This window comes from Hipposideros armiger, unplaced genomic scaffold, assembly GCF_001890085.2.
Source record: "Hipposideros armiger isolate ML-2016 unplaced genomic scaffold, ASM189008v1 scaffold_93, whole genome shotgun sequence".
Lineage (NCBI taxonomy): Eukaryota > Metazoa > Chordata > Mammalia > Chiroptera > Hipposideridae > Hipposideros > Hipposideros armiger.
The window spans coordinates 2,305,956-2,320,499 of record NW_017731443.1 but is presented as its reverse complement, the minus strand read 5'-3'; the positions used below and the strand labels follow the sequence as shown (position 1 = coordinate 2,320,499).

At 54.9% G+C, this 14,544-nt stretch overlaps 2 protein-coding genes across 3 annotated transcripts; one reads left to right on the top strand and one right to left on the bottom strand.

The window, feature by feature from the left end:
• Positions 1-4,579: 4,579 nt before the first annotated feature.
• PPP2R5B (protein phosphatase 2 regulatory subunit B'beta) lies at positions 4,580-13,229 on the top strand. The gene is made up of 14 exons (XM_019645568.1): positions 4,580-5,287; positions 5,773-6,226; positions 7,001-7,197; positions 7,811-7,912; positions 8,072-8,164; positions 8,291-8,421; positions 9,572-9,631; positions 9,732-9,840; positions 10,346-10,399; positions 10,478-10,528; positions 10,650-10,769; positions 11,632-11,759; positions 12,026-12,127; positions 12,432-13,229. The coding sequence occupies exons 2-14, from the start codon at positions 6,028-6,030 to the stop codon at positions 12,577-12,579; spliced, it is 1,494 nt and encodes a 497-aa protein (XP_019501113.1). The 5' UTR covers positions 4,580-5,287; positions 5,773-6,027; the 3' UTR covers positions 12,580-13,229.
• Positions 13,230-13,325: 96 nt separating this feature from the next.
• GPHA2 (glycoprotein hormone subunit alpha 2) lies at positions 13,326-14,527 on the bottom strand. 2 transcript variants are annotated; one of them, XM_019645572.1, is made up of 4 exons: positions 14,389-14,525; positions 13,898-14,000; positions 13,583-13,767; positions 13,326-13,480 (listed from the first exon to the last, which is right to left on the bottom strand). In XM_019645572.1, exons 2-4 carry the CDS (start codon positions 13,998-14,000, stop codon positions 13,379-13,381), a joined length of 390 nt encoding a protein of 129 aa, XP_019501117.1. In that variant the 5' UTR covers positions 14,389-14,525; the 3' UTR covers positions 13,326-13,378. The 2 variants fall into 2 exon arrangements, with proteins under 2 accessions (XP_019501117.1, XP_019501116.1); XM_019645571.1 differs by having other exon boundaries at positions 13,898-14,527.
• Positions 14,528-14,544: the final 17 nt, after the last annotated feature.

Genomic DNA, 14,544 nt, shown 5'->3' with positions numbered 1-14,544 from the left:
CCCGCCGCTTCTCTCAGCGCCAGGCCGCGCCCCCGGACGCTCAGCCACGCCCCCCATGCTTACTGCCATTGGTCACTGCAAAGGGCGAGGCCCACTGATTGGCCGAGGGGGCGGAGCCTTCAAGCGCGAAAAAAGGACTGGGCTTTCTGCGTGACATAATTCTCCCAGCCTTGATTTACGCTTGCGTGGAAGTTCCGTGTGGGAGGACCTTTAGTCTCCCTTCTACAAGCTCTGGGAAGGCTGTTGCTTGAGGTGCCAGCCCCGCAAGGAATGCGCATGTGCGGACTCTTTCAATTACTTAAAGTAGTTGGGAAAGACTTAAAGAGACAGTGTCTCATAAAACTTCGTAGAAATCTTCCTAGAGGAATAAAGTCCATATGAGAGGCCCAGCATGCAACTATAGATAGAAGTGAATAAACATTTGCATTTTACAAAACGCTTTACCATCCTTTATCTCTTTCAAACCTCATAACAACTCTCTAAGGTAGAGATTATAGTCACCATTTTACAGATGAGAAAACAATTTGGTGAGATTTATCAAGGTTGCTGTGAGTGCATCATCAAGGTCTTTTTTCTACTCCTCACCTGGAAAGCTTGGCAGATTTACTGTCCTTCCTTTCTTCCTGTCGGGCCTCCAGCCCCTCTCTGGAATAATAGTTTTTCATATTTCTAATCCTAAAATTAATAAAGAATGGATTCTAACTCCCTCGAGTAGGGGGTCTATTGTTTTTTGTACAGCCCGTGAGCTAAGAATGGTTTTTACATTTTTAAATAGTGGGGAAAAATGAAAAGAAGAATAAGATTTTATGACGTGAAAACCATATGAAATTCACATGTCAGAGTCCAAAAATAAAGTTTTAGTGGAACACTGCCTGCTCATTCAATTAAGTGCTAGAGCTGCATTTTTGCTGTAGTAGCAGAGTCGAGTGCCTGAGACAGAGACCTGGAAAGCCTAAAATATTTTCTGGTCATTTGCAGAAAAAGTTTGCCAACTCCTGCTCTACAGGGTTGGTCACACAAGCCCTGTTACATCATGGGTGACTTAAGGGATACCCACAGGTAACTGTAATTCTATTTTAGCCTTGCTAGGGAGATGGATTCAACCACAGTCTAAAGGCAAAAGGCAGCCTGAAGCAAGAGCAACCGTCCTGGCCAAAGGGCAGGGACCTGGATGCCAGTCCCAGCTCTGTGTGGCCTCAGGCAAGTCACTGCTCCTCTGTGAGCCTGTGAGCCTGTTTTATCCCTGTAACTGGGGATTGGTTTAGTAGATGGGAAGACACATTTACTTGGAAGGGATTGAGGAAGAGCCTCCAGGACAATTTTTGGGAATCACTGGGAAGGCCCCATTCAAGGAGGCAGGCTAATAAAATGGCCACTCAGCAAATGCTATGGAATAAAGCAAGAGACCTGCCTGACCTCCATGACAGGCCAAGGGCACTGTTGTGTTCATCAAATGTTGGTTACATTAATAGTAATAAAAATAATAAACATTATGAATTGAGCCTGTGTGATGCCCTGGGCCCTGGGCTTGTCACCTTACTTGCATTACCTCATCTGCTCTTCACCACTGCTCACAGGGAGACACTATTAATATCCCCATTTTACGGTAGAGGAAAACTGAGGCTGGGAGCCTGTGGAGTGAGTGAATGAACAAAGAGAAGCATCACTCCCCTTCCCAAAGACAGTGGGAATAGAAGGGAGTATTCTGGAGACTAGGAAATGTTGTCCTTGTGCCCAGTCTAGGAGGGAGTGACCATTCCCCTGCAGTGGGGACAGGGTACAACATGTGCAAAGGTGGGGGATACAGGGCCACTCCCAATATTCAGGACCCCAATCTGGATTGCTGCTTTCTGGGTCAGATTCTCTCCAATGAGGCTGCACTCAAGTCTCTCTCATTGTAACTTGACTGGGAGCCACATCTGTCTCTTAGGAGTGGGTGTCTGTGAATTCACTCCTGAGTCTGATTCCCACTGTGACCAGGACACAGCACAGTGTTTGTGCCACAGCAGAGGAGTAGACTCAGTGGGGCCCAAGGTTCCTTCCTGCCATCTCCCCCAAAGTACTGCGAGCTCCACAGAAATCCAACTCCAAGGCATAGTCATCCCACAACCTGGCCCAGGCCTAGAGTAGGAGCTGAAGGAGAGAATAAAAAATACTCGCCGGCTGGCCGAGTGGCGCGTTGGTTAAGAGCTGGCTTGGTTCGGATCCCACATGAGGGTCAGTGACACTGCCCTCTACAACTAAGATGGTGAACAACAGCTCAACCTGGAGCTGCTGGTGAGTCAGCAGCAATGGCGTAGGCTGCAGCCCCTGCTGCAGTGGGATGCCATAAGCTACCGTGTGTGGCTGGCAGCCAGCATGAGTGGCCAGCAGCCGATGTGAGTTGCCAAGAGCCACCATGAGCGGCTATCCAGAGGCTGGCGACCAATCTGCCTCACCCGGGAAGAGCGCAATGATGATACCAACATGGGCCAGTGAAACAACAGTCCTCCACAACTAGACTGAAGAACAAAAGGACAGCCACTTGTCTGTTCCCCTCCCCCAAATCCCCAATAAAAGTCTTTTAAAAAAAACCTCTCATGTAAAGGGGATGATATTCTGTTAGGAGGGAAGGTGGTGTTGAGACCCCATAAGGATGTTTCTGGGATGAAGTCCCAGGCCCACTTTAGGTTCAGCAGCCCCAACAAATACACTGGCCCTGGGCACTGCATTAGGGAGCCTTTTACTGGATAACTGGATTCTGGAGAACTCAACTGGTCTGGGGAAAGGTAGGGCCACGGTTCCTCCCCACAGAAAGAAAAGGGGGAGGGCCAGGCTTTGTGGGGCTCTTTGCAGACCTCTCCACATTAGGTTAGGTGGGAACTCATCAGGCAAAACCTGAGTTCTAGGCTTGGGGGCGGGTCTTGGGAGGAGGCTGTCCCTTCCCCAGGGATGGCCCTCTTAGAAGCCCCTCTGGGTATTTCATCAATGGGATTAGAATGGGTGTGGTAGAGGTCACAGAAGATAGCAAGGGGCTGTGGCTCTTGACTTTGTCCAACATTGGAGGGCCTGATTTTGCATTTTGTTTAAATTATGGTAAAATATGCATAATATAAATTTTACCACTTCTAAGTGTACAATTCAGTAGTATTAAATATATTCACATTGTTGTTGAACCAATCTCCAGAACTTTTTTATCTTGCAAAACTGACTCCATACCCATTAAACAATAACAAAATGAGGGAATTTTATAGAAAGTGAATGACATCTCAATAAGATGAAAAGTAAAAGAATTTTCATCTGCACCTCCCAGGTGACACTGTATCTATTTTGAGACCCAGTTCAAATTCTACTTTTTACAGGAAATCTTCAGTCTGTCCTTCACCCTTGAGTCCCCCAATCATCAAACTGAGCACCCGCTTTGTACAAAGCACCACCCCTCCACTGTCAGTCTGGCCTTGAGACCTTTGGAGTCCAGGGCACTAGCCTCCTGGGGGCCTGGAGCTGGTAGCTGCCTGACTTAGGCTGGGAGATGGGGGCTTGGCCCCTGGTCCCAGCTTCTGATGATAGGCTGTAGACCTTGGGCAAAGCCTTTTCCTCCCGGGGCCTTGGAATCCTCACCTAGCTGTAGAAGGCTCCGTGGGGCTGCCTTCCCCAAGTTTTTTTCTGCAGGGGTGTGGGAGAGACTTTACCTCCTGAGCCTGGGAGGTGGGCAAGGAGGAGATTATGAGTTTCCATTGACAGACGGGGACACCAAGGGTCAGATGAACTAGGCTTGGTGAAGATTTCTGAGCAAGAGGGTGGCTGACCAGCTCTGCATTGGTACAGTCCTGGATCCCAGTCTGGCTAACCTGGGGACTTGGCTTTCTGTTGCTTTAGCAAGTAGGCACCTTTGGGCATTCAGGCTGTCTCTGCAATAGGAAAGATGGCTGCGTGGTTCCACTGGAGCACTGAGTGGTCACCAAGGTCCAAGGCAGGGTGGGAAAGACTCTGAAAAGGGCCCCAGTTCCCAACCCTCTTCCTGACCTCATTTTCTGGTCTCATTGCCCACTCCGGCTGCTCACATGGACTAGTTGTTCATCCAGGGAAAACTTCTGGGTGGAGATTTCACAATGTAGTGTAGGGGGATGTAGTTCAGGGCTATAAAGGGTTGTGGGGTCCTGGATCCTAGGAAGGGGCTCAGGGAACTGCAGGCCGGGAACTTCTGGTAGGAATGCCCAATTCCTGGAAACCCACCTGTGCCTTGGATACTCTGCCCAGGGTTTTGAACAAGAGGGCCATCTTAGGGCCCAGAGCAGCTAATCCAGGGAGGCCAGCTTGCCTGGAGTGGGGGAGGGTGGCAGTGCCAGGGAGTACCTCTTGCTCAGATTCTTTGCCACTCCAAGGCTGGCCCTTTAAACCCCAACCCATGATGTCACCTTAGACAGCAAAGGATGGGAGGGGGACTGCAGGCCTGAGGATGGACTACATTTCCCAGCACCTCCAGTGCACCACACCCCTCCCAGCAGGCACAGGATCGCTGCAGACTATTAACCAGCCCAGTGCCGGTTTCCAAAGGGATTCTCTAGTGTCCGGCCGTTCTGGGGTGAGGTTGGGGTCCCCATGGGAGTGGAATGGCTGGGGCACAGATGAAGCTGGCCAAATCTTTGGGCCTAGCATAGGATTGAGCCTCTTTCTGCAAGTGTCCTGGCATCACCGCCAGCTTGCTGGTACAAACTCCCTAGTCCTCCTTGTTCCCTATGCAGCTTCCCTTCCAGAACCTAGGAACTCAGCACCATTTGGACCCCATCCCACTCTGTTTCAGCCTTGTCTCCGGGTGTCCGCAGGGGTTACCTCTTTGGTCTGGCAGCCCCCTTTAAGCGGCGCGGGAACTACATCTCCCAGCGGCCCCCGGGAACTTCCTGACGCAGCCCCTTACCCTACCCCCGCCGCCAGCCCGCGGGGAGGTGCGGGCCTGGAGGGGGGAGGTGACTTGATGTCATCCTGAGCAGCTGGGCGGCGGGTGCCGGTGCGCACAGAGCCGGGGCTCCCGCGGCGCCGCGCTGCGCCTGGTCGGGTCCCACGACTTGAGGAGAGGTCCGCGCGCTGCCCAGATCATCCCAGAGCCCGACCTGGGCGCAAGCGCCCCGACCCGGGGTTGAACTGGGGGTATGCTCCGGCACCCCCAGAGCCCGAGAGAGAACCCTAGAGCGACGCCGCCCAGCACCAGCGGCCGGAGCGGATCTGCTGTGAAGAAGCTTTGAACAGCCGCCCTCCTCCCCACCAGCAGCCCTTGGGGTCCGGGGACCAAAGTCCGGGCTTCTAAGAAGTGAGTGTCCCCCCAACCAGGAGGCAGATGAGATTTGGGGGGCGAGGAAGGAAGAGCTGAGGTAGGGGAGGGTGCCGGGTTCTAGGAGGAGGATGGCATGGGATAGGGCCCCCATTCTTGGGGAAGTTCCTGGTGGCCTGGATTAGTGGGGCAGAAACGGGGCCCCGTTCTAGTTGGGGCCAGGGATGAGGTACGGGGTTCCCATTATAGGTAGGGGCTGGCCTGGGGGATAGGCCCTGTTCTGAGAGGAGTTCTTTCGGAGCTGGGGCTTTTCAGTCTGGGAGAAGGGGGGGACATGTCTCCTATGGGAGGGGGCTGCACCTCTATTTAGGGTCTAGGCAAGGGTAGGGGGGGAAAAAGACGACTTGGGCACTCAGCAGCAGCCCACATGCTCTCTTTCCTGGAAGAACTGACAGTCTCTCTCTCTCTCTCTCTCTCCTCTCTCTTTCTTGCCGACCTCTCTGCCCTGACTTCATTTTCAAAAGAGCCAGGGTGGGAACCCTAAGGACTCTTCGTGACCCCCAGGAAGAACCTGAGGCCTGAGCCATCCTCCTCTCTACATTGCCTGCCCCCCAGGACTGGGCAGTTGCCGAAGGCCCTGGGGGGGGGCCCAGGACTGTGGTTGTGTGTCCGCCCCCCCCCAGGATGGGCCCAAGTTAATCATCCCAGCCTCACTCAGCATCCACCAGGCTCAGAGGGAACCCCAGGGTCTCTGAAGGCTTGACAGCTGCCTGGCCATCATGGAGACGAAGCTGCCCCCTGCAAGCACACCCACCAGCCCCTCTTCCCCAGGGCTGTCGCCTGTGCCTCCACCCGACAAGGTGGATGGCTTCTCCCGCCGTTCCCTCCGCAGGGCCCGGCCCCGGCGCTCCCATAGTTCCTCTCAGTTCCGCTATCAGAGCAATCAGCAGGAGCTCACTCCACTGCCCCTGCTCAAAGGTGAGCCCAGTTGCTGGCTGCCAGAGTACCCAAGCCCCAGAGCTGGCAAGCCAGGCTGCAGGGGGTAGTGAGAAGCAGCAGCTGTGATCTGAGGGAGTTTGGACAGCCCCTTCCAGGAGAGGGACTCCACCATCAGAGTTGACCCCCACCCTCCAGCCCTCTCTGCTGACGCATGGCCTGACTGGCCTGTCATCCTTGGAGGTGGGGCATCTGGAGGTGGCGCCACCCTGGGGGGCAGACCAGGGCCAAGGGTGGGGCCCTCAGCCTGGGTTCCAGGAGGCCACTAAGCAGCCCAGCTGCTGCTAGGGTCCTAGAGCAGGTGTTTACCATGGCTCCCTGCAATCACCACCTTGTAGTCCCCCCTACCTCTGGGCCACAGGGCCTGACTGGCTGAACCAGAGGGCACCCTAAAGATCCTCAGCTCCGACCCTCCTCCCCACTTCTGGCTCTTAGAACACAGTGCCACCTATGAGAGGGAAGCAGTGCTGTTTTGGGCACCTGTGGAAAGCTCAGGCATCCAGGACCTCTTACCTTGCTTTAAAATCAGGCCATCATGCCCTTTAAGTCTGGGTTAGGAAGAAGAGATGAAGCTCCTTTACCCTGCAGGAATGGAGGATGGGACAAGAGTCGTTTACGCTCTGCAAGGAGTGGGGCTGACACAAGAGCCTGGGTTCTGGGGGCAGGGGAGGCCCTGCCCTAGGAATTCGGAGGGTCTGCCCCTCCCCAGAGCGGTGGCATCTGGGACCCAGTCTCAAGCCCCTCTCTCCTCCCCAGATGTGCCAGCCTCTGAGCTGCATGAACTGCTGAGCCGGAAGCTGGCCCAGTGTGGGGTGATGTTTGACTTCTTGGACTGTGTGGCTGACCTGAAGGGGAAGGAGGTGAAGCGGGCAGCGCTCAACGAGCTGGTGGAGTGTGTGGGGAGCAGCCGGGGGGTCCTCATTGAGCCCGTCTACCCAGACATCATCCGCATGGTGAGCACCTGGCACCCAACCTCTGGGTAGAGGGCTTGGGGGGCATGGGGACCTTACTGACCCGCCCAGGGGCTCCTGTGCAGAGAATAAACCCCAGACTCTTCTGTTTGGCCTCAAGTCCTACTCTTCCTGCCCCACTCTACCCTCCAGCCTCACTGCTGCCCGGCACCTGGCCAGCAGTGCCTCCTGGGCCTGTCCCACCCTGCACTTTTGCTTACACTCTCCCAAGACCTGGCGTGCACCTCCCCCCCACCCCCAAGTCCCTTATTGCCTTGATCTGGCTCAGGTGCTGCTTCTTCCATGAAGCCCCTTCTCAATGCCCAAGCTAGAAATCTCCCTTTTGCTGCCTAGAATGTCTGAAGATCTTACTGCTTTCCATCTTGTCTTCCCCACTGGACTGCACCCGATAGAGGGGACGGATGTGTCTTGCCCACCCCTGGGTCCCCAGTCCCTGGCCCAGGGCTTCCATGAACTCCACGTTCAGGTAGTGATAGCCAAGGAGTGAATTCCTTGCTGGGGCAGCTGCCGAGGCCCATTAGAACTTTGGATGAGGGACCCCCTGGTGTCTGCCTTCGAGAGTTCTTTCTTAAAGAACCCTGACTGTGTCCCTCAGATTTCAGTGAATATCTTCCGGACCCTGCCACCCAGTGAGAACCCTGAATTTGACCCTGAAGAGGATGAGCCCAACCTTGAGCCTTCCTGGCCACATCTGCAGGTAGAGGAACAGGGCAGGCAGGGATCCAAGTTTCAGAAGAGACCCGAGGAGAGGGGAGGGGGCCTCCTTAAGTCTTGGATTGATGGATGAGGGCCATAGGGCAGAGTGAGTGGGGGAGGCTGTTCCTGGATTCACCTTTTTGTCTGTCCCCTCCCCCAGCTGGTATATGAGTTTTTCCTGCGTTTCTTGGAGAGTCCAGACTTCCAGCCCTCCGTGGCCAAGAGATATGTGGACCAAAAGTTTGTCCTGATGGTGAAGTGGGGAGCCCTTGCTGGGTGGTGCCATGGGGCAGAGGCAGACTCACTGAGGGGTGTGGGGATAGGATGGAAGTGACCTGGGCTCGGTCTCTCGCCTGACCCCTGAGCCCTGGTCCCATAGCTCCTGGAGCTATTTGATAGCGAGGACCCCCGGGAGCGTGAGTACCTCAAGACCATCCTGCACCGGGTCTATGGCAAGTTCCTGGGGCTCCGGGCCTACATCCGTAAACAGTGCAGCCACATCTTCCTCCGGTAGGTGCTTGCTGTCTGTCCATCCGAGACTCGGGGAGGGACAGGGAGAGCTGTGGGGAGAAGACTGAGGCACAAGCTCCCAGCTGGGGGCCCCTGTGGAACTCTGGTTTACCAAGTTCTTTCTTGGCAACATATTACACAGTATTGATTTTTCAAAGCCTGTGAAGGCAGCAGAGAAAAGGTATTTATTTCCATTTTACAGATGAAGAAATAGAGATGAAGTGGCTTAAGGGACTAGGTCAGTCCGGGAGGCCTAGGATCTAAATCTTTTGACCCCTGTTGTGCTGAGCCATAGGACCCAAAGATTCTTTCTGCAAATGTGTATTGAGCGCCAGTGCCTGCTTGGCATCGGGCCCACATAGCCCTCTAGTTGAGACTGGTGCTGGAGTTAGACAGCCTGTGTTTGAGCTTGGTTCAAATACAATAGTTGGGTACTCTTGGGAAAATTATTTAAGCTGTCTCCTAGTTTGCTCAACTCCAACATGGGAATGATAGCTATACCAGGGACAGTCATCAAGATAAAATGAGGTGATGCTTCCAGAGCACTCAGTACAGCACCTGGACTGAGGCCGGGGCTCTAAAAAATTAGCTCTTATTGTTATTAGCTACAAAATAGGTGAGACATGATCCCCTCCAGGAGCTCTGAGTCCATTAGATCCCCCGCTTATTAACTTTGGGACGAGTTTCATTTAACCTCTGAGCCTCAATTTCTTTATCCGTATAATGGACCTAAGAAGCCCTGCCTCCCAGGGTGGTAATTTTGAGAAGTGTATAGCACAGAGCAGATGCTGTTTGTCATTTTTTGGGTTGACTGGCATGGAAGAGTGAAGGACACAGGCTAGGTGCCTGCTGACTGGATGGGGACCAGGGAATGAGGGTTAGGGTCTCGGGGAGAGATGAGTTGGAATGCTTCACAGAAAAGTGGTTTGAGCTGGGACTCAAGAGTGGCATTGGTGGCTGGGTTGAGAAGGGCGATTCATGGTGTGTGTGGATCTCAGTGGGGCCTGGCGTAGGATACTGGGAAGGACATGGCCTCTGGGTTGGGAGAAAGTTTGATGAGTGTGCAGGACTGAGGTGGGCAGGCAGGATGGCTGAGACGGGGGCTGGGCCTGCTCTGATTGCTCTGACCCCTTCTGCATCCTTCTTACAGGTTCATCTATGAACTCGAGCACTTCAATGGTGTGGCTGAGCTACTAGAGATCTTAGGAAGGTGACTGTCCCTCGGCCTCAGCTAGAGCATCAGCATTCTGAGAAGACGGGCTGAGGCCCAGTCATCTGAGCCCTCCTTCTCTCTTCTGCCCCCTTCTCAGCATCATCAATGGCTTTGCGCTGCCCCTGAAGACTGAGCACAAGCACTTCCTGGTTCGGGTCCTGATTCCCCTGCATTCCGTCAAGTCACTGTCTGTCTTTCATGCCCAGGTAAGGCCCAGGCCTGGCCCTACCCCAGCAGAGAGCTGACAGAGTCAGGGCAGCCATATGGGTCAGCCTGACACTCTGGCTCCAGCCACTCTTTGCCACCAACTCATGGGATCCCCTTTCACCTTCTCTTTCTTTACTAATCCTGTCCCATTTCCCTTAGAGAATTCCCATGACCCCGTAAGGCTGATCTGAGACATCAGCTCTGTGAAGCCTTCCCAGCCCTTTCCCTCTCAACCCGCCCAATTAGGATTAAACTTTCCTCCTATAGTCCTGTAGATTGTGATTCAGATTTCGGTTATGGAACCCTCTGTAAAATGTGTAAGAACTCATTTGCTGACTGTTTCCCCTGCAAAATCATCATTGTGTCCACTGCACATGGAGTGGGGTGCCTGGTACATCCTAGGTAGTCAGAACATGCCTGGTAAATGAGAAAGTACACACAGCAAATGTCTGGGGTCCTATCCTGGTCCCCTCCTGACCCATCCTCTCTCTCCACCCTCCGCAGTTGGCATACTGTGTGGTGCAGTTCCTGGAAAAGGATGCCACCTTGACAGAGCATGTGAGTACCTCTGTGGGGAAATGCGGGTCTGTATTCCCACAGGCCAGGCCTGACTCCTTTCTGCCTCCACTCCCTCAGGTGATCCGGGGGCTGCTCAAATACTGGCCAAAAACCTGCACCCAGAAGGAGGTATGAAGAAGGGCTTTGATGACCTCCAGAGGGAGGTTGGGGGTGCTTAGCTCTAGGAGGGAAGTCAGGTGTGTGTCAGGGGAGATGGAACTGCTGCCCCTGTGTCCCTGTCCCTCCCCAGGTGATGTTTCTGGGGGAGATGGAAGAGATTCTTGATGTCATTGAGCCTTCCCAGTTTGTGAAGATCCAGGAGCCTCTCTTTAAGCAGGTGGCTCGCTGTGTGTCCAGCCCCCATTTCCAGGTATGGGGCGGGGATGGGTGAGGGTGGGAGCCAGGGTATGGGTTAGGAAGGATGGCCAGTTGACCTAACACAGCTCCCTCTGTCCTCAGTTTCTCTTCTGGACCCTCTGGGTCTGATAATGGAGAGACACTGGACTTAGGGTCAGGAGACTTAGGGTCAAGCCTCAGATCTGCCTCCCACTGGCTCAGGGGCCTTGGGCAAATCACTTCGCCACTCTGAGTCTGATTAAGCTTCTTCATCTGTAACGGGGGCCAACAAAGATCTCTTCACAAGGTGGTGACGGGCACTGAAGAGATCGTAGCGTAACCATGTTTGGTAAACTGATGGGTTGTTATCACTTCTCCCCTTTCCTTAGTGACCTTCAGTTTCATCAGCCCCACTTCAGTCCCAGTTAGGCTTCCCCCCATCATCAGGCTGGCTATAACTGGTTCTCCTGCATAGGTGTGTAGACTTCCTCCCATTCTTACGAGCCATACTGGAGGAAGTCAATTCTTCCTCATAGTGACTGTGGTACTTTCAACAGCTTATTAAACACATCATTTGAGTCTTACAACAGCCCTGGGGAGGTAGCTATTATTAGCCCCATTTTCCAGATGAGAAAATGGAGGCTGAGAGGTTAAATGCCTCACCCAAGGTCATGTGGCCAGTGTGGCAGGAGCTAGGATTTAACTCTGACCACTGGACTCCAAGTCCAATGCTTTCCTCCTCGCCACATTGCTTCCTCCAGTGGCTCACATGAGCCCTGGGGATGGGGTGTGTGGAGGACAGGGTGCCCTGGATTTTGGGATGGGGGTGGACACCAGCTCTTGCACACACAGGGAAGCCACTGGTAGGTATTCACTCTGCCTTCTCATTGCCCCAGGTTGCAGAGCGGGCTCTGTATTTCTGGAACAACGAGTATATCCTGAGCCTCATTGAGGACAACTGCCACACTGTGCTGCCTGCTGTGTTTGGAACCCTCTACCAAGTGTCCAAGGAGCACTGGAATCAGTGAGTGCCCAGGCCCTGACCTAACCCACAGGCACTGGGTCCAGGGCCAGCCAGTCCAGACCTGGGGTTACTCCTAGCAGGAGAGAATCAGGAAAGGCATCTGAAGAGGGCTGAGGGGTGGTGAAAGGAGCAGGTAGAGGGCAGTGCTTGTGGTGTTCAGGGCTGCATGCTGTTTGGGGAACAGGGATAGACAGAGAACTGGAGAGGGAGGTGGTCCTCACTGAAGTTGCTGTCATCTCCTCACCCCCCTTCCTTGACCTGTCAAGAACCATCGTATCTCTGATCTACAACGTGCTCAAGACCTTCATGGAGATGAACGGAAAGCTGTTTGATGAGCTCACAGCCTCCTATAAGCTGGAAAAGCAGCAGTGAGTGTTGGGGGGCTGGGGATGGAGGGAGAGGGGAGAGGAGAAAAGCAGGAAGGAACCAGCTCCTCATAGTTGGAAGGCACCTAAGAGGACGACCTCACATCCCATCTGATCAGATACTTAAAGTCTCTCCCTGTGTTCCTGGCAAGTGCTGGCCCATTCGTGCCCAGCTCCCCACTGCATCCAGTCACCTCCCAAGTGCTTCTTCCAGGTATTAGAGTCCCTTTGCAGATAGGGTGGTGGCGAGAGGCTGGACCGAAGGCAGGGCCCGAGGTAGGGGAGCTGCCTCACCGTCTCTCCCCAGGGAGCAGCAGAAGGCCCGAGAGCGTCAGGAGCTGTGGCAAGGCCTGGAGGAGCTACGGCTACGCCGGTTACAAGGGACCCAGGGGGCCAAAGAGCCCCCGCTCCAGCGCCTTACACCCCAGGTGGCTGCCAGTGGGGGTCAAAGCTAGAGATCCCCCAGAAGGGGAGGAGCTAAACCCAGAGCTATCAGTCCCTCCATCCCCTCTCCTGCCCAGGGGCCCAGAGAGACACACACCTACCCCTGGCCTTGCCAGAGTGCGCTCGGAGTGCTCCCTGCCTGGCCCAGCATGGGCAGCTTTCACTGTGGGGAGAGGAGGAGAGGAGATGGTGGTCCTGGCAACAGAACTCTCAGGCCCTTGTGGCAGGACTTGACCAGGGCAAGCTTGACTGGGAAGCTGCCATCGGGGATCTGCCCCTGCCCCGCAAAGCTGGGCTCCAGACTACAGGCAGGTTCCCACCCCCTGCTCCCGGCCTAGGGCAAGGGGACTCAGCTCCTAGCCTACCCCACCTTGTGCCAGCGCGAGGTCCTTCTTCACCCTACCATGGGATCCATGGTCTATTTATTCTCCCCTGCTCACCCCCAACACACAAGCTGTCCTGGGCCTGGGGCACCCTCCTTCCCTCCCCTCCCTCACCCTGTACTTCCTTGTCCCCTTTTTATTTATTGGGCAGGGGGGTGGGGTGAGGGCACAGGCAGAAGAGATTCCCCATGTCCTGGGGCAAGAGGGGGTCACAGTTACCATGGTCTGTTCCCCCTTCCCCTGGCTGGGGGTAGACTTAATAAAGACAGAAATTCAAGGACTGCTTGCTTTATTAAGGGGTAGGAACACAGAGGGAAGTGAAATGATAAAAAACTGGTTAGGAGGCCAGGCAGAGGCAGGAGAGAGGCAGAAACTTGCCTCTTCTCCAACCCTCTGACCAAGGGAAAGGGGGCGGGGAAAGGATGGACTAGTAGCGGGAGAGGCGACACATGTCACACTGGCAGGCCCTGGCTGTGAAGATCTCCAGCTCCTCCCTCTGGTCCCCCCCACACTGCAGCTGCACCTTCACCTGTGGGGGGGGGGTTTCATGTTTCAGTCCCCTTCCTCAGGCCATTTTAGATTCCCATCCCCCCAACCCCCAATGAGCCACCACAGGGCTGGGCCCCCTCACCTTCCTCAGGCTGGTGATGGTGCAGCACTGAGAGACAGAGGTGACATTGTGTCGATAGCCACTGGCCACCAGCACCGAGTACCGGGAAGGGAAGGCGCTGGATTCGCAGTGGCCCACACAAGCCTGTGCCACATGGGAGCCCTGGCAGGTGCCTTGGTGGTCACTTCTCACGGTCACGTTGAAGGCTAGAAGGAGACAGGCGAGTGGTAGATGGTGCCTCGGCGAAGGCTCCCTCAGTTCCTGTTGCCTGTTCCCTCAGTAGCTGTCCATCAGCTCTTTGCTCCCACCCAGCTCTCTGCTCCCAGGGTTACTCACGGTGCAAGTGGCAGCCTGGGATGGCTGCCTGCCGACCCCAGCCTTCAGTGACCGCCAGGACCAGCAGGCCAAGGAGCAGGGCTTGGGGGGACGCCATGGGCATCTGAAACACAGTGGGTACAGATGTCTCTAGATGGTGTGCAGGTGGGAGGGTGAGTTCTTTAAACACCGCATGCTTCCAGAATGAGCCGGGGCTAGGCTGGCCTAACTGACAGGCGAGCCAGCCTGTGAGCGGGGCTGTCTTTTCCCTGTACCTGCCTTTGGGGCTGTGTGTGTCTGCCTGTGAGTGCCTCTCCGGATGGGTGTGAGTGGAGCAGCTGTCTCTGCATGTGACTTGTATGTCAGCCCACTGCGGTGACCTTCCCCTAGCATTTCTCCTACCATCTGGAGCACAAACATCTGCCTCCCTCCATCTGCCCCATCTCGGCCCGCAGGACCCCATCTGCAGTCCCCAGGCCCTCTGAAGGCTCCTCCTGCCTCAGGGGGCTTACCACTTCCGAGGCCCAGGAGCTGAGTGGCTTGCTGAGCGCTGGTCTCCAGATGGTGCTGGCTCTCCGGATTTTTATATGCCAGCATTTTGGAGCCACGCCCTCGTGGAGATCCGCTTTCAGGCATGCTGCCCTGCCTGCCAGAGGCCTCAGGGATGC

Bases quoted from the DNA above. Each gene is read 5' to 3' on its own strand.
- GPHA2 (XM_019645571.1), bottom strand. From the start codon at position 14,339: ATGGGGTCCTGCGGGCCGAGATGGGGCAGATGGAGGGAGGCAGATGTT. The intron at 13,768-13,897 runs GTGAGTAACCCT...GTCTCCTTCTAG, and splicing joins CCCAGGCTGCCACTTGCACC to CCTTCAACGTGACCGTGAGA. The intron at 13,481-13,582 runs GTGAGGGGGCCC...CCCCCCCCACAG, and splicing joins CCATCACCAGCCTGAGGAAG to GTGAAGGTGCAGCTGCAGTG.
- PPP2R5B (XM_019645568.1), top strand. From the start codon at position 6,028: ATGGAGACGAAGCTGCCCCCTGCAAGCACACCCACCAGCCCCTCTTCC. The intron at 8,422-9,571 runs GTAGGTGCTTGC...TCCTTCTTACAG, and splicing joins TGCAGCCACATCTTCCTCCG to GTTCATCTATGAACTCGAGC. The intron at 9,841-10,345 runs GTAAGGCCCAGG...CACCCTCCGCAG, and splicing joins TGTCTGTCTTTCATGCCCAG to TTGGCATACTGTGTGGTGCA.